This window comes from Carcharhinus amblyrhynchos, chromosome 5 (assembly GCF_965287045.1).
Source record: "Carcharhinus amblyrhynchos chromosome 5, sCarAmb.v2.hapA, whole genome shotgun sequence".
In the NCBI taxonomy this organism is placed as follows: domain Eukaryota; kingdom Metazoa; phylum Chordata; class Chondrichthyes; order Carcharhiniformes; family Carcharhinidae; genus Carcharhinus; species Carcharhinus amblyrhynchos.
The window spans coordinates 22,530,536-22,554,276 of NC_137328.1; the positions used below are offsets into that span (position 1 = coordinate 22,530,536).

The 23,741-nt window shown below is 40.7% G+C and overlaps 1 protein-coding gene across 4 annotated transcripts in view; it reads right to left on the reverse strand.

Moving 5' to 3' along the window:
• The window catches only part of zdhhc21 (zDHHC palmitoyltransferase 21), an 84,656-nt gene that overhangs the window by 2,894 nt on the left and 58,021 nt on the right, over positions 1 to 23,741 (reverse strand). For all 4 annotated transcript variants that reach the window (XM_080188535.1, XM_080188534.1, XM_080188536.1 and 1 more), the window contains 3 exons: positions 20,700 to 20,838; positions 14,858 to 14,974; positions 451 to 494 (listed from right to left, as the gene is read on the reverse strand). In XM_080188535.1, the coding sequence (XP_080044661.1) occupies positions 451 to 494; positions 14,858 to 14,974; positions 20,700 to 20,838 (300 nt within the window). The remainder of the gene's footprint in view (positions 1 to 450; positions 495 to 14,857; positions 14,975 to 20,699; positions 20,839 to 23,741) is intronic.

The window sequence follows — 23,741 nt, forward strand, 5'->3', positions numbered from 1 at the left end:
TTAACTGTTAAGGACATAGTGACAATCAAGATGATTTTATTGACTGCGTGGAAGTATCCACAAAACAAATTTTAACAGCAACATTTTCAGTTATGAAAGGCACTATCATCAAATCTTTACTTTGACTGGGTTATCCGCAGATTATTTCTGTTACGTAGGGTGTTCTAATCCATTAGTTGATCTTGCACTTCAAAAGCATGAATTACCAAAAAAATTAATTCAAAATTGTTTAATGTAAATGTTTTCATCATTCAAATTTCAACAACAAATTACCCCCTGCACAAAAATGGAACTCAAAGAAAATAATTGGAGTGGTAATGTGGTGGTGAAAATTGAATTATCAATGAGTCGGACTAAATGAACAGCTTCAATATTGTAATATTTCTACCAATGCAAAACCATTTCCCCGACATATAAGAGGGACTCCGTGAAGCTCCCTTCAGTACTCACTTCTCATCGAAGCAACTTGACATTCTTTCGATAGTTGTTGTATCCTGTTGGCAAGAAAAAGAACAACATTAATAAATAGTTCAGGCTTTCAGAATATATTTCAGATGCAATAGCTTCAAGTTATGGTTTGGACATGTTTAGTAAGTACAGACGTGTGCTGTAAATAACATATACGAACATTATTATTTGTATGCTTAACATTCTGCATTCAAAGTGTTCAATTTTCAGTACATGGACCTTCTGAGGAATGGAACTGAAATAAAAATCACCTTGCAATTTTCAGTCCATTGTGTGCAGTAGCACAGATCCATGGAAGAAAAGTATACAGTCTCTTTGAACTACAATTCTATCTGAAAGCCTAAAAATCCATTCCTCACTGCTCTTCATTGCAATGAGATCAATGCTAACATCTCTGATTTGTTGACCTAGATATTGAGGTCGCAATGACAGAAAAAAATATAACACCACTCATCATAATTAATCCACTGAAACTAATATCACTTTCTGGAGTTACGCCAAATATGCAGAACAACGTTAAAATCTAGAGATTTCTGTCAAGAATTCTATCCTTCTCCAGGATTTTTAACTTCTTAGTTTGCTGAATGTGAATACTTCAGTTTGTTTGGCTGTCTGGTTAACATTACTGTTGTGTGCCAACACATCGTCTGGCCTTGGTGCCAGATTTAAACTGCTGTCAACAAAGGAGATTTCACTCACAATGATCCCTAAATCTTTGTAGGCCGCTTTCTTCAAAATCGGTTTCCATGTTTTGCCACTGATGCCAAAATTTGGGCTTTTACCATTCTTTTACCACTCCCACCAGAATCTCAACGAATCCTTATGCAGTGGTTCCCACAATTACTGCCAGTTTCCTTTTGCTGAATCAAGGAATAGAACACATCAGACTCCCAATGTTAACATGGGTAAGCTTAATATCACTTGGTATGGCTCCTGCTCTAATCAAGACCACAAGGAACTATAAAGGGTTGTAACCCAGTCCATCACACAAACCAGCCTCCCATCCATTGACTCCATCTACATTTCCCAGTGCCTCGGGAAAGAAGCCAGCCTAATCATGGACTCCATGCACCTCGGGTACACTCTGTTCCACCTTCTTCCATTGAGAAAAAGATATAAAGGTCTGAAAACATGTCCCAGTGTTTTATTTACCATTCTCATCTACGTTCTAAATAATATACCTGCTACAGGTTGCCGATCAATGTAGATGTACTTCAAAATGAGAAACGAATGACAAAGAACAGTAAGAGAAAGTGTAAGAATACAAAAGAAAACATAAAATCCATGTGTGACAAAACCATGCAGCAAAGCTGGGTTATTCTAATAAAGCAAACCATTACTATTAGCTCCATCTAGAGGTAAACAACTCATTAAACACCAAAGCAGCAAAATAAAAAAATGCTGCAGACTTTTCCAAATTTCAAAAATGTCACTGAAGTTGTGCTCACATCTACAGAGAAATTGCTCATTTTACATAGTTGTGCATTGTGTACCAAGTTAATGACTCTCTCTTTTGAGAATAACCATTGAGTCATACTGAGACATGTAAAGGTTGGACTGCTCTGTAATTTTGGAATTTGACATTTGGAGGCAGCAAAATAAGTTGGTTGGGGTTCGGGAGGCAGGGAGGGGGCTGGTGATGCTGTGATGATAACATTGGGAAAACAACTTTTATATTTTGAACTGTCAAAAGTTCTCTCCATTGTAAAATGGAGATAAATTGTTCATACCATACAAAGGGATTGATAAACAGGGATCCATTTCTAAAACAAAAGTAGAAATGAGTGTTTCAAATGAAGAGTATTCGACTATGGAATAAGTTACAAGGGAAGCCTTATGAAAAAGCGATTTTCTCCAGAGAGAGAATTCAGATATCGTTAGGAGGTGGTAATTTTGAGATCAGGCAAATACAAGAATGGGTATTGGGACATGAGGTGAGATGGTGGGACTAATGTATGAGGAGAAATTGAGTCAGTGAGGATATTTGTTGGAGTTTAGAAGAATGAGAGGGGATCTCATGAAAACCAATAAAATTTTAACGGGGTGATATAGGGTAGATGCAGGAAGGATGTTACCAAAGACGGAGGAATCCAGAACAAGGGATCTCAGTCTAAGGGTACGGGGTAAACCATTTGGGACTGAATTCAAAGTTATTCTCAGTACCCAGCTGGCCAATAATTATCCAAGGAACATCACAAAAACAAGATTATCCAGTCAAGGTACCTATGCTGGCTCCTTAAAAGGGCACTTATGATTAGTCCCACATTCTGGTTTTTGGCAGTCTCTATCCCTTTCCATCGTGAATGTAAATGTAACCGGATTGTGGTACTACCACCAAAGTGTTCACCTACCTCCAAATCTAACACCTGGCCTGGTTCATTACCCAGTACCAAATCCAATGTGGCCTTGCCTCTTGTTAGCCTATCTACAGGCTGTGTCAGGAAACCTTCCTGCACACATTGGACAAAAACTGACCCATTTATAGTACTCGAACTATTGCATTTCCAGTCAATATTTGTAAAGTTAAAGTCCCCCATAACAACTATCCTGTTACTTTTGCTCCTATCCAGAATCATCTTTGCAATCCTGTCCTCTATATCTCTGGAACTTTTCGGAGGCCTATAGAAAACTCCCAACAGGGTGGCCTCTCCTTTCCTGTTTCTAATCTCAGCCCATATTACCTCAGCAGATGAGTCCTCATCAAACATCCTTTCTGCCACCGTAATACTGTCACTGACTAACAATGTCACACCTCCCCCTCTTTTACCACCTTCCTTGTTCTTACTGAAACATCTAAAGGCAAAGTGTTCTCTTCCAGTCCGGGAACACTTCAGCAGTCACAAACATTCAGCCTCTGATCTTCAGGTAAGCATTCTCCAAGGCAGCCTTTGCGATACACAACAACGCAGAATCACTGAGCAGAAACTGATAGCCAAGTTCAGCACACATGAGGACGGCCTCAACTGTGATCTTGAGTTCATGTTACACTATCTGGGTTTGCAAAATCTCACTAACTGTCCTGGCTGGAGACAATACACATCTCTTTAACCTGTGCTTAACCCTCTCTCCACTCACATTGTCTGTACCTTTAAGACTTGATTATCTGTAAAGACTCGCATTCCAACCATTATCTTGTAAATTGAATTTGTGTCTGTATATGCTCTATTTGTGTGCACAACTCCTCACTCACCTGAAGAAGGAGTGAGACTTGTGCTACCAAATAAACCTGTTGGAGTTTAACTTTGTGTTGTGAAACTTCTTACATAGAACATAATAGTAGGGAGGTTATGATGGAGCTGCATAAATCATTTGTGAGGTCACGGCCAGAGTACTGTGCGCAGTTCTGGTCATCGCACTATAAAAAGGGCGAGTTTATACTAGAAAGGATGCAGAGGAGATTCAGCAGGATGTTGTCTATGAAGAGAGGCTAGATAGACTGGGGTTATTTTCTTTAGAGCAGAGAAGGCTGAGTGGGATCCTCACTGAGTTGTGTAAAATTATGAGGGATTTAGGTAGTGTGGGTAGGAAGAAACATTTCCCCTTAGTCGAGGGGTTAATGACCAAAGGGCATAGATTTAAGTTAAAGAGCAGGAGATTTAGAGGGGATTTGAGAAAAAAGCTTTTTCATTCAGAGGGTGCTGACAATCTGGAACTCACTGCCTGAAAGGGTGGTAGAGGTGGGAACCCTCACAATATTTAAGAAGCATTTAGACGAGCACTTGAAATGCCAGAGCATGCAAGGCTGTAGACCAAGTGCTGGAAAATGAAATTAGAATAGATAGGTGTTTGATAGCCAACACAGACATGATGGGCCGAAGGGCTTCTTTTTGTGCTGTAAAACTCTATGGCCAGAATTTTACTGTCCCGTCCACCACAGGAATCAGAACAGGTGAGGGACGGATCATGGAAAGATCCATTGACCTTGGTCAGGAGTTTACGGTTTCGGGATGAGTGAGGCCGTAAAATCCCACCCACTAACTCTAACTATCCTCAATCCACTTTACCGCTTTGCTAAGTTTCTTATCATATAAAAATGTTATAATTAGTAATCTCTGTAATGAATATGGGCCAGAAAGCAAAATACCAGGAAAATAAACTCAAAAATCCTAAAAAACTATTATATGTTCCAATGGGGGATGTGATGGCCCAGTGTTACTATCACTAGACTACTAATCCAGAAACTCAGCTCATGTTCTGGGAACCAGGGTTCAAATCCCACCATGGCATTGAATTCAATAAATAGAAGTTATCTGGAATTAAGGATCTACTGATGACCATGTCACACATGAGTTTCATTGTCAATTTTTGGAAAATCCGATCTGGTTCACTAATGTCTTTTAGGGAAGGAAATCTGCCCTTCTTACCTGGTTTGGCCTTCATATGACTCCAGAGCCATAGTAATACGGTTGACTCTCAACTTCCCTCTGAAATGATTTAGCAAGCCTCTCAGTTTCAAGGACAACAAGAGATGGGCAATAAATGCTGGCCAGCCATGTGCCAAAAATGAATTAAAAAAGCTGACTAAATTGCTACATTTGCTCTCTATATTGGTTGCTCTATGATCATTCGACTGAATATATTAACCTGAAAGGCTGCAGTTTCAAGATATTCGTGCTATCAGTCATAAAGATCAGTGAATCCGGCAAATAAGATTAGGCCTCAGCTAGCTAAAGTCTCCAAAGGGAAAAGTAGTTAATAATTAATCTCCCTAGGTCACAATTAATCCCCTTTTGTGGAATTTGCATCATCCTATTAATCAATGTTACCACAGTATATTATCTACTAACTTAATTTGGACAGACCAAGCATTTTCTTTTGTAAAATGGTACAAGTTACAAATGAATTATCGCATGATTTTTCTAATAAGTGCAAAGACAGCCCAAGGGAAGTTTCTCTCTTTGCCAAGTATCTCCTTTCCAGGGTTATTTACAGAGTTTTATTGATTAGTTGGCCAGAGCTTAAAATAAAAAATAATTCATCTCCCTGACAGGTCCCTTTTTATTACAGAAAATGCACTCTCATCATATCTAAATCTCAAGTTAGGAGATTCGAATATTTGAGTTAGAAATGAAGATAAGCAAAGCCAAATTTAAAGTCAGCTTTAAGATATTGGGTGGCACGGTGGTACAGTGATTAGCACTGCTCCCTAACAGTGCCAGGGATCTGGTTCAATTCTGGCCTCGGGTGATTACGTGGTGACTGCACATTCTTCCTGTGTCTGTGTTTGTTTCCTCTAGGTGCTCCGGTTTCCTCCCACAGTCCAAAGATGTGCAGGTTAGTGGATTGGCCATGCTAAATTGACCCTTAGTGTCAGGAGCATTAGCAGGTTTATTAGGTGGGGTTATGGCATTACGGACTGGACGGGAATTGCTGTCCGTGCAGGCTTGATGGGCTGAGTGGCCTCCTTCTGCACTATAAGGAGTCTATGATTCTATATGGATGAGCTCTCACACCCTTGGGAGCTACACCCCAGGAGAAATCAGTACCTTACAGGATAGAAGATAACAAAATCAGGACAAGTAATCCTGAACTAAATTACTGAGGCTAAGGAAATTTGGCATGTCTGCTACAACTCTCACCAATTTTTACACATGTACGGTAGAAAGCATCCTTTCTGGATGTGCCATGGCTTGGTATGGCTCCTGCTCTGACCAAGATTGCAAGAAACTACAAAGAGTGGTGAACGTCGCCCAGTCTATCATGCAAACCAGTCTCTGTCTACACTTCCCGCTGCCTGGGAAAAGCAGCCTGCATAAATCAAGGATCCCAGGCACCCCAGACATTCTCTCTTCCACCTTCTTCCGTCGGGAAAAGAGTCTGAGGATATGTAGCAACTGACTCAAGAACAGCTTTTTCCCTGCTGCCATCAGACTTTTGAATGGATCTATTATGTATGAAGTTGATTTTTCTCTGCACCCCTAGCTATTACTGTAACAATATATTCTGCACCCTACCCTATCCTTTTCCCCTATTTTCAGTATGCTTTGTCTCCATAGCATGCAAGAAACGATATTTTTCACATTGTACCAAAACACGTGATAATCATAAATCAAATCAGATGAACTTTAAAAAGAGACATTCATTTGTTCACGGAACAATTTGGCTGAAAATCAGCTAAATAATTAATTTCACTTAGTTTTGTTTTTGCTACAACTGTAGGAGCAGCCTTCAACACGGCCCAGGACAAAGTCAATGAAATAATGATGAAGGTCTCCCAGACAGCCTTTTGTTGGTGTTTTGTGAATTAGCCAAGGCAGAGTGGAAAAATTCCCTTTTGTTGCCTTTGATTCTACTGGAAAACACATAACCTTCCAACTGCTGAGTTGCACTATTTTTCAAATGAAAAATCCTGGATTTTCCAAGTGAAAGTTAGTAGATTAAATGTTCTGCGGTAACACTAATTTATGCCACAATGTAAATTTCACTGTGATCCAGAGAGCTTAATTATTAGCCACTTGTGCATTTGGAGACAGTAGTTAGCTGATCTTCTTGGCCAGATTAAGTGGCTGCTATTTCGGCCTGGCATCAAGATATACTGAAAATAAGAGCTTCAGACTAACATAGTCAGTGAAATAATCTTTGAGAAGTTATTAAACAGGATAGAGAGATTATTGTCCATGGCATTCCAGAGATGAAAATTCTTACATATCTAAAGGCCGCCAGTTGCCTTTCACAGTCAGCAAGAGCATGGAATGAAGTGCTGAGAACTAAATGGCGCCATCTTGTGGGATAACTGCATCACTTCAAATAAAATAGCTCACTATTCTTCACATTACACTTTTGACCAAATTTTTGGGCCTTTCGTCGCTTTTCAACAGCTCTGAAGAATAAATCACAATATTAATGGTGATAGCCAACAATGGACGTGCAACATGCAAAGGTGGCACTGTGGCCAGTTGTCTCACAGCACCAGGGACCCAGGTTCAATTCCGGCCTCGGGTCACTGTGTGGAGTTTGCACTTTCTCTCCGTGTCTGTGTGGGTTTCCTCTGGGTGCTTCAGTTTCCTCCCACAGTCCAAAGATGTTCAGGTTGGTTGAATTAGCCATGATAAATTATTCCTTAGTATCAGGCAGATCAGTGTCAGGATAAATACGTGGGGTCGTGAAACGGACATGCACTTTGGACAATCAGTGCTGAGTTGATGGGCTGAATGGCCTCCTTCTGCTCTTAAGAATTCTATGGTTTTATCTGAGTGTAGATATCTTTTGTCCCTCAGAATTATTGAGAGTAACTTTCCCACCATAGAGGCTAGACTGACTGGCCTATAACTTTTTGCTCTATCGCTACCTCCCTTTTTTAACACTGAGCTGTCCAAGTCCTCTGATTGCACATCTGTAAGGAGTCTCACAACACCAGGTTAAAGCCCAACAGCTTTATTTGGTAGCACAAGCCACTAGCTTTCAGAGCACTGCTCCTTCATCAGGTGAGTGAGAGTTCTGTTCACAAACAGACCCGTATGTGCTTGTAAAGGTCACAAAGAGATGATCCATAAGTAGTGGGTAAGTTTGGATAGGTATTTAATTATAGTTTCAGATGTCTTTTTTATGGTTTTAGGGGGTGGAGGAATGAGGTCCGATCATTCTCTGGTGTGGGGGCAGGGGGCGGGGGGGGCGTGGGGGGGGGGGGGTGGGGGGGGGGAGCGCCAGATCATTCTCTGATGGGGGAGGGGGAAGCAGATGGTTCTCTGGTGAGGGGAAGGAGGGAGGCTCGATCATTGTCTGGTGAGTGGGAAAGGGGGCAGGGAGTCACGATTGGTCTGGGTAGCAGGGGGCTGGATGGATAAGGGGGACAGTTTGTTGTGGGGAGGGGGGGCAGTATCTGTGGGGGGCCATCGCTCCTGCTTTTTGCTCCCGGGCTGCTTTACCCGCTTTTTGTGGGTAAAGTGGCCTGGGCGCGATGTGACAGGGGAACGTTTTTCAATTTTGTTTTACTGCAAATGCATAGTTGAAGGCTCCGATCGGAGCAACAGCATTTCAGGCGCGTTAAGCCCCGATCACAGCGCGATTCAGACTCTCAATTTTTTTTTCAGGCTAAGTGTGTATGGTGGCGCCTGGGAACATTTATATAGATGATCTGGAGGAGGGAACCGAGTGCAGGGTGTCGAAATTTGCTGATGACACCAAGATTGGGGGAACGGCAAATTGTGCGGAGGGTGTGGAGAGTCTGCAGAAGGATCTAGATAGGCTGGGCGAATGGGCCAGGAAATGGCAAATGGAATTTAATGTTGGCAAGTGTGAGGTGGTCCACTTTGGTAGGAAGAATGGTAGGAAGGACTATTACTTACGTGGCGAAAACCTGCAGCAGGCGACGGTGCAGAGGGACCTCGGGGTCCTTGTGCATGAATCGCAAAAACCCAGCTTGCAGGTGCAGCAGGTGGTCAGGAAGGCGAATGGGATGCTGGCCTTCATAGCGAGGGGGATTGAATATAAAAGTAGGGAGGTCTTGCTGCAGCTGTATAGGGCATTGGTGAGGCCGCAGCTGGAGTACTGTGTGCAGTTTTGGGCGCCGCACCTGCGCAAGGATATTTTGGCCCTGGAGGGAGTGCAGAGGAGGTTTACTAGGCTGATACCGGAGTTGAGGGGATTGAGCTATGAGGAGAGGCTGAATAAACTAGGCTTGTACTCGTTAGAGTTTAGAAGAATGAGGGGAGATCTCATTGAGACGTATAAGATGATGAATGGGATGGATAGGATAGAGGTGGAGAGACTCTTCCCGCTCAAAAAAGACAGTAGGACTAGGGGGCACAGCCTCAAGATAAAGGGGAGGCGGTTTAGAACGGAGTTGAGGAGGAACTTCTTCACTCAAAGGGTGGTGAATCTCTGGAATTCTCTGCCCGTTGAAGTGGTGGAGGCTGCCTCGCTAGATATTTTTAAGAAGCGGGTTGATGGGTTTTTGATAAGAGAAGGGATTAAGGGTTATGGGGAGAGGGCGGGAAAGTGGAACTGAGCCACGACAGATCAGCCATGATCTTATTGAATGGCGGGGCAGGCTCGAAGGGCTAGATGGCCTACTCCTGCTCCTATTTCTTATGTTCTTATGTTCTTATGAACAGGTTTCTAATTGGATCTGAATTGCACGCAGATTCAGCACTTAGAATCAAAATGGTAAAATTGGGCCCGTAGTTAGACTATAGCACTCGAGGCAAAGGGGAACCAAAGAATATCGTGGAAAGGTGGGATCAGACCATTGAGTAGGATGATCAGCCATGAATGAATTTAAGAGGCATCTGGTTGGATACATGAATAGGGAGAGAATAGTGGACTGAGTAAGGGCAGAAGGGCTTTTTTAGTTTAGTAGGACATTATGATCGACATGGGCTTGGCGGGCCAAGAGGCCTGTTCCTGTGCTGTACTTTTCTATGTTCTTTGTCTTTGTGCAGTTCTGAGCTTGCCACCATTTTGAAAACATTCTGATCTGACTTGGTCACATCGGTTTGGTTACACAGTAGGACCTCACACATCCCACACCGAACTTCATCTGCCACAGTTTTGCCCGCTCACATAATTTTTGTGTCCCTTTGCAACTTTCTGCTCTCATTTATTTATTGTGTGTCCTAACTCATCAGCAATCTTTGATATATATCTCTTGTTTCACTGGCCAGTTTCCTTCATCTGTTATTTATGAAAATAGTGAAAAGCTCAGGCTCCAGTTCAGAGAAGAGGACGCATACACCCTGCCAATTTCAATCCATGCCCATTATTTCTACTCCACATCTGCTACTTGACAGTTGCTTAGCTCAGTGGGTTAGGTATCTAGATATGGTGCAGAATGATGCCAACAGGTGTGGGTTCACTCTAAGCTTCATGGCGGCCTAGCTCACCTCACACTCAGGGAGCGCTACCCTCAAATTATAACTAATTGTCTCTCTCTCATGGAGAGAGATACCTGTACTGTATCTCTTTGTATTCCTTTGTGATTGTGGTTATTTACAATTTCCTGGTACCAAACTAAATCCCTATTCATGTTAATAAATTATGTCTATCTCTTATGCACTCTCATTTGTAAAATTTATCAAACGGCTTCTGGAATTCTAAATTAATCACATCCAGAGACGTCTCTTTGATTACAATGTCAGTCACCTTCTGAAGATAATCATTTAATTCCATTCAACCTTAATAACCAGTTATAAATTTGTGTTAGCTCTCTCTGATCAGTTCATGTTCAATCCCAACACATTCTGATCATTTCCCTAGGATAAACATTCAGTTCTATCAGTTTTATCAGTGACTTTCAGTTCTATTTATTCTCCTAGTTTATCTCTCCTGTCATTTTAGGTAATAGACTTTCAATGACTATTTTCCAAACCAAGGAAACAATTCCGAAACAAGAGAATTTGGGAAAATGTGGAGCTGAAGTTCATTTCCTTGTCGTCTCTGGGTCTTATGGTTACCTCCAACTTCAACACCAACTTTCACCCCAGGATCGAGTCAGCACATTACCTGGCTCTCCAAAACTTTACTCTTAAACAGCTTCTGGCTCACTCATCATTCAGATTTGTCTCCAAGTCTGCACGTAAACATAAGAACTAGGAGCTATTAGGCCCCTTAAGCCTTCTCCGCATTCAATAAGATCATGGCTGACCATCAGTTCAAAGATGATCCAAGCTAATTCCACCCTAACTATGCCAACTTTAATCTCACAATGGACCCTCTGAATTTAATCTTAGACTCATTTCTATTGCCTCCTCTCTATACCCTGTTTTTCACAGATATCCTCATTTTGCTATGTAACCAGCCTGCATAACTTGAATTTTGACTGCTGTTTGGATGCCATGCTGGATCCAAACTCACCGCTTCTAATGCACTCAGGCCCCTCTCTCCTTCAAATTTCTCCCCTCAGAAACTCTGCCATCACAAATCCCTACCTCAACCTTCACTACTCCTTGACCTTCACCTGTCACCATTACCCAGGTACAATTAGCACTTTGGAAAACTTACAGCTTCACACCATGCACCTCTTGATCAAAAGGTTTCAGGTTGAATTGTCTTTCAATCTTCTAAAAAGGATCAGAAGAATCTCGTTACAGTGTGCTGGAATAAAACCCACAATTTTTCTGGTAATTTGAAGAAACTTTCATTGCAAGTACTCCATATTGCAGTAGTCATCCCATTTTTTTGAGCCAGTTTTTATCTTGTTAAATTCAAGTGATAACATACCCAATATTTTTTCCTGTAAGATTATCTTGCACTGCAGCGATCCAATTCAGGATGGGCAATAAAAATTGGCCTGGCCAGTGACACCCACATCCCGTAAATGAATTAAGAACGAAGTGTTTTGTTTTATTCATTCATAGGACATGGGCATCACTAGCTGGTCAGCAATTTTGCCCATCCCGTGTTGCCCAGAAGAAGTTGAGAGTCAACCACATTGCTGTGGGTCTGGAGTCACATATAGACCAGACCAGGTAAGGAAGGCAGATTTCCTTCCCTGAAGAACATTATCTAATCATTAAGGACAAAGGATATCATCTAAATTTGCTAAATAAACCAGTTTTTTTTATAGATTTGCTCACTGCTTGGTGATTAATACTTTCCATTTTTTTTAAAGAAAGGAGCCCAGATAAAACCATGGGCATATCATTGCTCAAGTAATAAACACCATTCTGGACACTTCTTCGATCACTCTTATTCAGATCAACATTTGGCTAATTTAGCAAAATTAGATAATATTTCAGCCAAACAGATGTAGGGAAGAAAAACAATAGAGGTAAATTAGATTTACTAGCAGACTGGTGAATAGAAGACTCAGCTGATGACAGTCTAGCAATTCTAATGTCAATTTTGAAAAGCTCTTGGAGTAGCATGTTCTGAAAACAGTTTCAGGTGGAATCACAGTTTTTGAAAACAATTTCAGGTCTTTCGCAATTTAGTTTTTGCACAGACTGTGGAAAGACTATTGTACATTTTATAAAACCAAATTCGGGGTTGTGTGTCATCACTGACCATGAAATCTGTGACTGTATATGTTGCACAAAGACCTTCGCACGATAAAATGTGTGGCTGGGGGGGCATGATGTGTCCTCACATTTACCCTATTGAGATTCAAGTCTTGAGTTCTCTTCTATTTCCTGAGATTATGAAAGCCCAGGCCAGAACACAACTAAGAGAGGTGACCTCATGTATTGAGATGTTAGGTGGGGCTGCCTATTTGTGGAACCTTCAGCAGCAATTGAGATGTAAAGCAGACTGAAGTCAGTGATATAGATCAGTATATATTCCAGTGGATGGATTATATGCTTTTATATATGTGTAGGGGGAGGAGATGGCCTTGGTTCCTTGCTGCTTGGTGCAGTGCTAATGATCACAAATTCATAATATTGATTCAAAGTTCATACATTATGAATTCCAAATTCATAAGTTTATGACATAGACTTTATAATATTTTGGAAACAGCTTAATGTATATTCATAGAATTGTAGAATCATTACAGTGCAGAAAGATGCCATTCAGCCCATCAAGTCTACACTGACCACAACCCCACCCAGGCTCTATTCCCGGAACCCCAAATATTTAACCTATTAATTCCCCGACATTGAAGTCAATTTAGCGTGCCAATCACCGCAGCTAGCATGGGGGAGTGGAGTAAATCCATCGGAGATGGAGAGATTGGCTTGTAGCCTCCAGCCAATAAAGATCCATGCATTTCATAGAAACCTTAGGGTCAAGGGTTCTTCCATTGTGGAGGCAGCTCATGCAGTCACTCATCTCATCCTCTCTCACTTGCAGGTTCTACCAGAAAGAGGGCAAGGCATCAAACTGAGGAAGACCTATCCAGCTCGAACACAACTCTGGAGAGGAGTGAGGACCCAGCTGATGAAGAAAATGCATGCACCACCAGCCCAACGACATACACTATGATAAGTATCAGTTCTAATTTAGGAAGGGTCTCATATTCTGGTGGTCACTACATGGAACCTGTCCTCAGCAGGACAAGCAGGGTCAGCCAAGATCATCGACACTTGCAGAAGTGTTGGGAAAGGGACATCTGAGTTTCACACCCAATGACCAGCTTCTGGAATTGGCCTTCCATGAGATGCTGGAGAGGCAACAAGAGACAGAGGAAAGTCAGGCAGAGATGCAGAACCCCTCAACATGGTGGCACATGAGGCAGAGGAGTCCTTCTGCCTGCTGGTTGATGAAGGGCTGCTAATCTGTGCCTACATAGAAGTCCCCATGCAGAGGATGGCAGTCTACCCAACCCTTGGTGTCCTTTCACCCAATGTCATCACACCCTCACCCTCCTAGTTTCCATTATCTTCTTTAATGTTACATCCCTTCCCCCAGAATTCTCAATTGCCTTCTGAACTCTTTTCCCTAGGCAGACTTCCACATTCCTTTGCAAAAGCTTTCACGCCCCTTCACATTTTCACAAGCCCCATCTGGCAGAAATTGCAACATGCCATGGCACCGGAAGCAGAAGATTCTAGCAGTATTCCAGCTGCATTGTCAGGGCCCCTCCCCACTTCCCAGTTTCCAACCTCCCCCCAACCCACTTTCCCGCTGTTTAACCTGCCGTGGCAAAGGACTGGAAAATTCCATCCATTAACCCTGTTTCTTTCTACACAGATGTTGACTGACCTGCTGAGTACTTACAGCATTTTCCGTTTTATTACAGGAAATTTCTATGATATAAGGGATGAATTCTTCATTTTTACTCTTTAAGTAGACTATAATATTATACTTGTTCGTACTTCTATTATTGTAATCTATTTAAAGCCCACTATCGCCTCTACTTTCTCATAAGACTAAGGAAATTTGGCGTGTCAGCTGCAACTCTCACCAACTTTTCCAGATGCACCATAGAAAACATTCTTTTTGATTGTATCACAGCTTGGTATGGCTCCTTCTCTGCCCAAGAAACTATGAAAAGTCACAAATGTAAGCCCAATCCATCAAGCAAACCAGGCTCCTATCCATTGACTCTGTCTACACTTCTCACTGCCCCGAAAAAGCAGCCAGCATCATTAAGGATTCCACGCACTCTGAACATACTCTCTTCCACCTTCTTCTGTTGGGAAGAAGATACAGAAGTCTGACGTCATGTACCAACTGACTCACGAACAGCTTCTTCCCTGCTGCCATCAGACTTTTGAATGGATCTACCATGTCTTCAGTTGATTTTTCTGATACTCTAGCTATGACTATAACACTACATTCTGTATTCTCTCTTTTCCTTTTCTATGAACGGTATTGCACACAAGAAACAAAACTTTTCGCTGTATATTAACACATACGACAGTAATAAATCAAATCAAATCAAATACGGAGAGGTATGTTTGCAATGACAAAACACTTCAATTAGGATTTGGATCTCATCAAATTGTAATAAGTGTTATGTAACAGGTTAGGCAAAATGATTCAACGTTAAGATAACATGACTCTTACTTACTGCCAGAACATTTGACAGCTGACCATAAAAGAGGCCGAACATCCCTCCAAACATCACAATGCCCATCAAGGTAGATATCCGTAACATGGCCAGCTCATGCCGAAACACAAATAACTCCTTTTGGAACGGAAGAAAACAATCTCGGTTTAACACATGATATTAAGGACATGGATTTGAAAGATGGTCATTCTCACACAACTCAATGAAGATTTTAGTTTTAATCGATTACAATACCTAATTGAGTCCTAAAAACAATTTTAGATTATTCAGAACAAAAAACATAAATGCGTTATGAAAATCCCATTAGTGACCATAATTAAAACTTTGGGGAATTTCTCAAGTCATGTCAGCATGTCAGTTCACCGTTTGATTTTAGGATTAGTGAAAATGTATCACTTTTTTTGTTTGAAATCCTGCAGATTCATTTCATATTCTACAGCCTCTGCATCTTCAAAAGCTTTGTAATTTTTCCTAATCTTGTTTCTCAAACTTAGAGCTGACTCAACTGGCAACGTTCCTGTTCAAATGGTTCATCACGAGATGGGAAGCATTGTGAAATTTTCCATAACACAGGGTATCCACTCTAGAGATTGGAGCAACCCTGCCATTCTCTACTAGTTAATAAACTTTAAAACTGCAATAAAATTTACTCTGCTGATGAACCTTACTACTGCAAATAATAAACCTCTATTGTTAATAAAACTTACTATTAATAAACCTTACAACTATCAATAAATCTCCTCAGTATCAATTAGTCTCCTCAGTATCAATAAATCTTACTAATAATAGCAAACCTTACCAATAATAGCAAAGCTTACCAAGAGTAATAAACTCTTTCAATAATAAAAACCTTTCAAATATAAATAAATTTTAAAAAGACTATGTATGCCATAGTTATACAACACAGAAACAGACCATTCAGCCACCATGTCTATGCTGACCATCAAATATCAATATGTACTAATCTCATTTACCAGCACTTGGCCAATAGCCAAGGTAATTTAAATGCTCATTCAGATGCTTCTTGAATGTTGCGAGAATACATGCAAGTCCTTGGAGACCTTGGTCTTTGCTTAGAGTTGAATCAAATTAAGCAGTTTTCCATTCATTCACTATTTGATTTTAATACCAGGATCACCATCATGGAAGATGTTGGAGAGCATTGTGGAGTAAAATATGTTGAGAAGGATGGGCACTTGCACACAGCCCTATAAACACTATTAGTGATTGGCAATGGTGAACAAACGTTGAGCAGAGGTCCATGTTCTTTTCTTGGCATTTCTCCTGGAGCTGCCTAAACCACCATACCAGTGTTTCCTTGACCTTTTCTGAAACTGCACTGGCAGCAGATCCTCATTGAGATGTTGAACTCAGCAATTCAGGATAATTCTGGCAAAGATGTTGATGGTGATGGAGAAGAACAAGTTTCTCTATGATTGTTGCAAAATTTGGCAGAATCATTTCTGCTTGTACAGGTGGACAACGGAGCAATTTTTGTATTCTTGTGGGATGGTTCTTTGCTTCCACATAGACTGAAACAGCTCAATGCGTTCCTTAAACAGGCATTGACTTCCAATCTTGTAGACCTCAGCTGGAATCACATCAGTTTGCCAATAGACAGAAGTTTGATTACATTTGTTCTTTTTAGCAGATTAGAGTTGTCATTGAGAAACCATTTGATGGGCAACCTGTTGATTACTTCTTCATTGATGAAGGAAGGCCAATTGAGGATATGATTAAAGTGCTTTACCTCTATTTATATAATTTGGGCTTTCAACATCAATTAACACCAATCAACATCAAGGATAGATGATAAATCAGTGGACTTGGATCCATTGAGGGATTTCAGAGCTTTGTGGAGTCTCTGTGGTCTGTATGTGACTGAAATGTGCCAGCTTTCTTATTCAGCCAATTGTCCTATCTTTCTCTGAGCTTGCATTTGACAGTTTTGTGCCTATTTTGGTAGCCATAATGCTTGGGTAATGGTGACTTGTCATTGAGATAAACCTTGTAGAGGTGATGTTTCTCATCCAATAGTTTCTGGCTTACTTCAGCTTTTTCACAGAACTAATCTTGAAGTTTATGAGAAGTAGGGTCAAGGACTTCTAGAGCAGTGGGAGATACTCCCCATGGTTATCAAGTCATTCTCAATGTAGTGAGTACCCATTCTCAATATACCAAGTGACTCTTGAGTTTCTCCGAGAGAGAATCCTTCATGACAGTCTCTTTGAGCTTTGAGACATTGCTTCTGGATGTTGATGCTTTGAGGGTATGGAGAGGGATAGAGCTTGATGTTAGCTTTGAAATGCTCAGTGGTGAATCCAACACTCAGCATTGCACATGGCATTCATTACACGCATGTCCTGTCACTCCTTCATATTCGATGTGATACCTATGAAGTGGAATAGGGGTGCATCAAAGACATCTTGTTGTGATGAGGAAGTGGAAAATTGTGTTGCCAAACAAGAGTTCACATTCCACACACACCTTCAGCAAAAGGAGAACATTACTGTTACAACTACCAACCCCATTATTTCTGATGATTCCTTCCCACGTCCGGTGATCTGCACTAACTCTTGCATTGAAGTGACCAAGAATGATTAGTTTGTTTGAGTTTGATGCAATAGCAGTGGAGGTTCTTTTGGGTTTTATCCTTGATGTCATCAGAGTTGGGTCATGGTAGATGTACACACTAATGAGTTGTTTGCCAGTTGCTGTACATGGGAGTTTAAGCACCTTCAGATGTTTGGTAACACCCTTGGGAAGGTGAGTTTACTTAGTAACAAGGTGGTTCATGACAACAAAGCTTACACCTGTTTCATGCATTATTTTTTCCATAGAATGGGTAACCTGCACTGACCTTCTCGCGCTGACTCTCCTCAGCCTTGCTGAGGGCAGCAACCTGGACATTATACCTAACCAGCTCTCCAACACCAGAAGCAATTCTTCTCTCAGGTCTGTCAGCTGTGGCATCGTTCATGACACAAATTCCATGTGCCAGTGATGACTGGGTTTACCTTTACTTCCATTTTTGAGATTGACTTACCCTTGCTTTGATGGGATACCTGCCAGCTGTGATCTGTTGGCCAAAGAGGTGAAGCAGAAAATGTTTCAGGCACCTTTTCCAGCCCATTCATCAGACAAAGATGATGAGCAGTGTCCTGAAAAGAACTGCTCAGGTCACTCAGGGGGCTGCTAAGTTCCACTGTTGCTTCACTCTAATGAAAAACAACCCTGTGGCCTATGGGCTGAGGTGCCTGTGCACAGGTTCACGGATATGGTCCCTGCCAATCCATTTCTTTTGCTATGCATCACTTCCCCATCGCCGCAGGACTTGTAACAGACACAAGATGGATTACAGATGATAGAAAGATGGTGAACACGCTGTGTGTTTGAATTGGATTATAGTGAACAAGAGTTGGTCATCATCAGCTTCACGTCTCTCCCATCCAGACCTGTCTTGGTTCAGCAGCAAGATGAGTCTGGATAGCTGGAGATGGATAAGGATATATCGGGTGATCAGTACATCTTCTGTGTCTTGTCAATCTCTACGCATTCCATAACATGCTGCTCAGCCACTTCCAAAACAGTTGGGCCTTAGATTGGTCTCATCTGGCCAGTCTGCCAGAATCAGACTTTGTATGCCAAGATTGGTAAATTCATACAGTATCAAGGGTAGGAGACCCGAGGACTACCCTCACCTGGTTTGGCCTGGCTGCTGAGGAGGTTTACTGGAGTGTGGAACTTGGAAGCAAGGGTGAGAGTTGGGTTAAGGTGAGGATCAATACAGAATGAGCCCCTGCAAAGAATATGGGAAGCATATCTGTGAGAGGTGTGAGACCTGTCTCACAGCCCCTTACAATTCAACCAGATAACCTTTTGTCTGATGTGAACATTGCTTCTTTCTGCGAGGTAATTCTAGCATTTTCTGTTTTTAGTTCCGATTTCGAGCATGTGTGGTATTATGCACTTGGAAGAAAATAATGTAACATTAGAAGTCAGCACTAATTTAAAAAGATTGAAATGATACTGCATTGGTTTTAAGCAATTTTATTACCTTAATATAAAAAGGTAGATATGCTAACATGTCTCTTTAAGTTGGGAGTCACATGACCCACCTGGCTAATAGTTGCAAGGTGTGCGAATAGCAAACGGGAGCACAGGCTTTCTGGCAGTTGAAGTCCGGGAGTTGTGGAGTTTGTAAGTGTTCTTATCCCTGTCTCGTATATGGATAATTTTTCCCCAAATAAACCCTCTTCATTTATGTGCCTTGTTGGTTGTCAGTTCCTTGCAACTATTGTAATAGGTTTCATATCAATAACCCTCAGCAAGAGAAACATTATCCATCAGCCTGCTTTAGTTTTCAATATAATTGTAGTCATACTTGGAATTAATTTCAATATGAAAATCAGTGTAATGTTACTTCTTAACTCCAGTTAAAGTGAAGAGAACAGGACTAGCTGTGTGAAGGAAAAACAACACTGAAGAAAAATTCTCAGGTGACATCCTTTCCTGAACATTTTCTAAAACAAAGTCCAAAAGAGCATAAAAACTATTGTAAACCCCTGGGGCAGTGCCCCAAAGAAACAAACCAATGGTTATAGGATGAATTACGAAAAAATGGAAGTATTTGTAAAAATCATTGCATCGACAAATGATGCTCAACTCTTTTTCCAATACAGCTGCAAGTTTTCAGGGTGAGTAACCTACTTACAGAATAATGTTTCCAAATTTTAGTTGTCAGTGAAAACAGTACTATCATTGCATACCAAAGGAGAACATAATATCACTGTATAATTATCCTTGCATTGATTGATGTTGCAAACTAAGCCCTTAAATTCTGTTTCTCCAGCAATTAACTGCTCTTGTAGTTATAGCAAACCACTGGACAAGTTGTTTTATGTTGCAACCAAAGGTAAATGAAAGCAGATAGAATGAAGCATTTTTTTTAATTACCAAATTTTATCATACATGGCAGGGTTTTTTTGCATGGCATTACTGCTCGAATGCAAACACAGAAAATAAAAAGGGGTGCAGTTCCTTTCCACATTTGAAGTTGCACCGATTAGGGAGCGATTCAATTTTCTGCTAACATTCATTTGCATAATCACAGGCATAAAATCTTGAATGAACCAGCGCTGGGCAGGCAGTTAAATAGAAAAAAAATGTTCTTTCCATTAATAAATATTACTAGATGCAATTAAGAGTGTTAATCTGACAGAGTTTGATTAGAGCAGCCGTAAATGTGCTAATCACCGTAAATATTTTCAATAACAGTGTTCAGCCCTTCACATGAGAAACCAAACTTAAAAGCCGTGAAAACTAGTGGAACTAAGTAGAGGTTCCACCTCAAATTGTTATTTCAGCAATTCAGAAACACTTTGGTGAATACTCCAGGTTGTAAGCTTCAATTAATGTTTGGAGAGAGGCGACCAACTCCCAATACATGTACCTTTTTACTGCAAATGTAAAAAGAAAATCTTGCATCATATGGAGAGCTGTGTGTGCCTACATAGGGTCATTCCGTCAATTATAATACTAGAAAATTATTGTAAGGCTATTTTTTTGAAGCACGATATGCCATTTTTTGGGGAAAGAGAGTTGGTTGCCAATGCACCCACTTGACCAGTGTTGGTATGTGCATTATCAATTTTTCTAGAAACCACATATCAAATAAATCATTTATAGAAGTGTCCAGAGTGGAAATGCTACATGATCTGTACAACAGTTCAAATAATGCAACTCACTGCATTTCAGTAACTGCTTGGGGCAAAAAGGACATATTTGAAATATAACATCACTGTAAAATTATCAAGAGGAATCATTGAATCAAACGTCTTACCTCTTTTACTTTTGTTAGAGGTTGGAGGTAGTAATATTGGCAGAAATTGAAGACTAATGTGAGGAAACTCAAGAACTCTGTGTAGAAACATAGCAGTAGGAAGAGCCAGTGATTGTCCTCTCCAACACAATTATTTATCCTGTGAAGAAATGTTTTCGCATGTATGTTTCAGGGAGGAGAGGAAGTTGAAAAATAAATTCAAAGTTTTACAGTCACAATAACACAAATAAGCCCAGAAACTTTGTAAAAAGTAAATTTGGAATCAAAAATCAGAAGACAATGATTGGTACAGCTCCTGAGCAATGGATTCTTAAATTCCTTCCTATTAATGCTTCTTTTCTCTGGTTACCATCTCTATTTGATGACCTACAATTTTCATTTACAGAGGCAGTGACCAAATGTACGCAAATAGTGGCACAGTGCAACATACTTGACGTTATTCATGGCTCATGTGGCATCAGCGTGAAAGCTTAATCCCAAAGTGGCTCGAAACACGGCATCAATAATTTAGCACTAATTTGATATGTCGCATGCAGATTAGATTTCATCTGATCCCATTCAGCCTCTAAGTATCACTTAAAAGGAAGGCATGAAACTAAATATACTGCAGCTGTAAGTTATGTTCAGAGGTGTGATTTAAGCTCCACTCCACAGCTTTGAACAAAAAATCTAAGTTTACACTTCAGTATGGTACAGTCAGAATGATGCACTGCTGGAGCCGTTGTCTTCAGATGAGATCGAGGGCAGCACGGTGGCACAATAATAAGTACTGCTGCCTCACAGCACCAGGGACATGGGTTCAATTTCGGCCTCATGTAACTGACTGTGTGGAGCATGCACGCTTCCCCTTTGTCTGCACGTGTTTCCTCCGAGTGCTCCAGTTTCCTCCCACACTTGAAAGGTGCAGATTAGGTGGACTAGTCATGCTAAATTGCCTTTTAGTGTCCAAGGATGCGTAGGTTAGGTGGATTACCCAGGATTAAAGGGATAGGATGGCAGGGTGGGCTTGGGTAAGCCGTTCTTTCAGAGAATCAGTGCAGAATCAATGGGCTGAATGGCCTCCCGCTGCACTGTAGGAATTCTATGGTTCTACGAAGATGTTAAATGATTGTCACTGAAGAAAAATGTAATGGATTAAATAGCACTTTTTGAAGAAGACCAGAGAAATTGTTTTAGTGTCCTGGCCAATATCTGGTCCATTAATAAAATAGATTATCTGACTCTTTCCATGTTTAGGAACATAGAAATTAGAAGCAGGAGGAGACCCTTTGGCCCTTCGAGCCTGTCCTGCCATTCATTATGACCATTAAATTCAATCTCCTGATTCAGTCTTCGCCCCCATATCTCTTGATCCTTTTAGCCCCAAGAGCTATGGAAACATTTTTGAGGTATTTTTCTGGGCACAAATTGGATGCTGGTTTTCTGACATTAAAACAATGGCTACACTTCTTAAGTATTTCATTGGCTGTGAAGAACTTTGGGAGGCTCTGGGGTCATGAAAGATGCCATGCATCTTCCTGCTGTTGCTTGGTGGAAAATGTTACTCCTCAATTTCTCAATCTCCCTCCATTAATTAATGCAAAACAAAGAAGATTGTTGTAAATATAACAGATCCACAAAACAGCTTGCATGCAGTATTAGCGGAGAAAGGAGATGGATGATATATTGAATCATGGAAGGGATTAGGAACAGTCGTTTAGGTTTTTGATTTTCTTTTGGAGGTGTGCACAAGAAAAAACACAAACAAGTGAGTCAATTCCGCAAAAGCAATCAAGAGTGAATGCTGTCTTTATGTGAGTCATAGTCAGAAGGTTGTGAATAATTAGATCAGAGTACACATACGTAAACTGTTTAATAAGACACCAATCAATCTGCCATTCCACTGAACAAGGGAATGGCAAAGCATGTTTGGCAGATATAGGATAATAATCATGGGGGATTTCAACTACCTCCATATAAACTGGTCAAAAAAAGGAGTGAAATGGCAAATACAGAGATCAATTACAAAGGGAATGTGGGGGCATTGGACAATTAAACAAAATTCAGTTTCTATCTTGAAGTAATATTGTCCCCATTTCCTTTCTAAATTCCTGTATTTAGATTAATATTAGATACTGTATGTAGACGTGTTACATTATAGTTATGTCCTTTAGCCATGGTTATCAATTATCCTGTAGTAGCATGATTTATTGGAATCGATTTCTTCTATCTTGATATTGTTCTGTTAGTACCCTGGGCGCTTCCATAATGACAAGGCTATAAAAATCATGCTCTTGTGTCTGTATTCACAATGGATTTTGCCAAGGTACACACACAACACTGTGACTGCTTTATTTGGCCACCAGGTTTCCCAGAAAATGCTTCTGAATTTCTTTTTCAGTTGTCACTTCCCCCCACCCCCAATCTTCTGTCAAACAAAATTTTTAAAATTCAGACTAAAGATTTAAATTTTAATTAAAAATTTAAAATATGAATTGTCTTTAAAAGCCCGAATTAGACATTTTAATTGAAAAGCTCAGCTGGATTCAAATGAGATATCTTTGCCCAATGCCGGGACTCGGACTGGATTTAGATGAGCAACCTGAGTATGTGCAGTGTACCTACTATTCCCAGATACAATCAGCTGTACTATGATGCTATTCTCTGGCTCCTAGCTATTTCTGCCTCAATTTTTTTCCCCCCAAATCATTTAAAGTAATGTTAGAGGACAGATTTCAATTTCCATTCAAGTGAAATTTATATTGAGGATTTTGCAATATTCCACAGATGTGAGCAGTTGAGGTCTGAAAAGAAAGATCATTAGATTATCTTTAAAACAATACTGCAGTAGGAGGCTGTACCAGGTAAGTGACTCCCAGTGGTAACCTAACATGCTTTTGTGCAGAATTTTTTTATTATTCATTCGTGGGGCATGGGCGTCACTGGCTGGCCAAAATTTATTGATGTGGACTTCTTGGTGCACACTCAAATGGCTATAATATGGCTACATAGAGTACATGACTGGCAAACTAAACATTGTTGGATGTAACATATTTAGTAAGT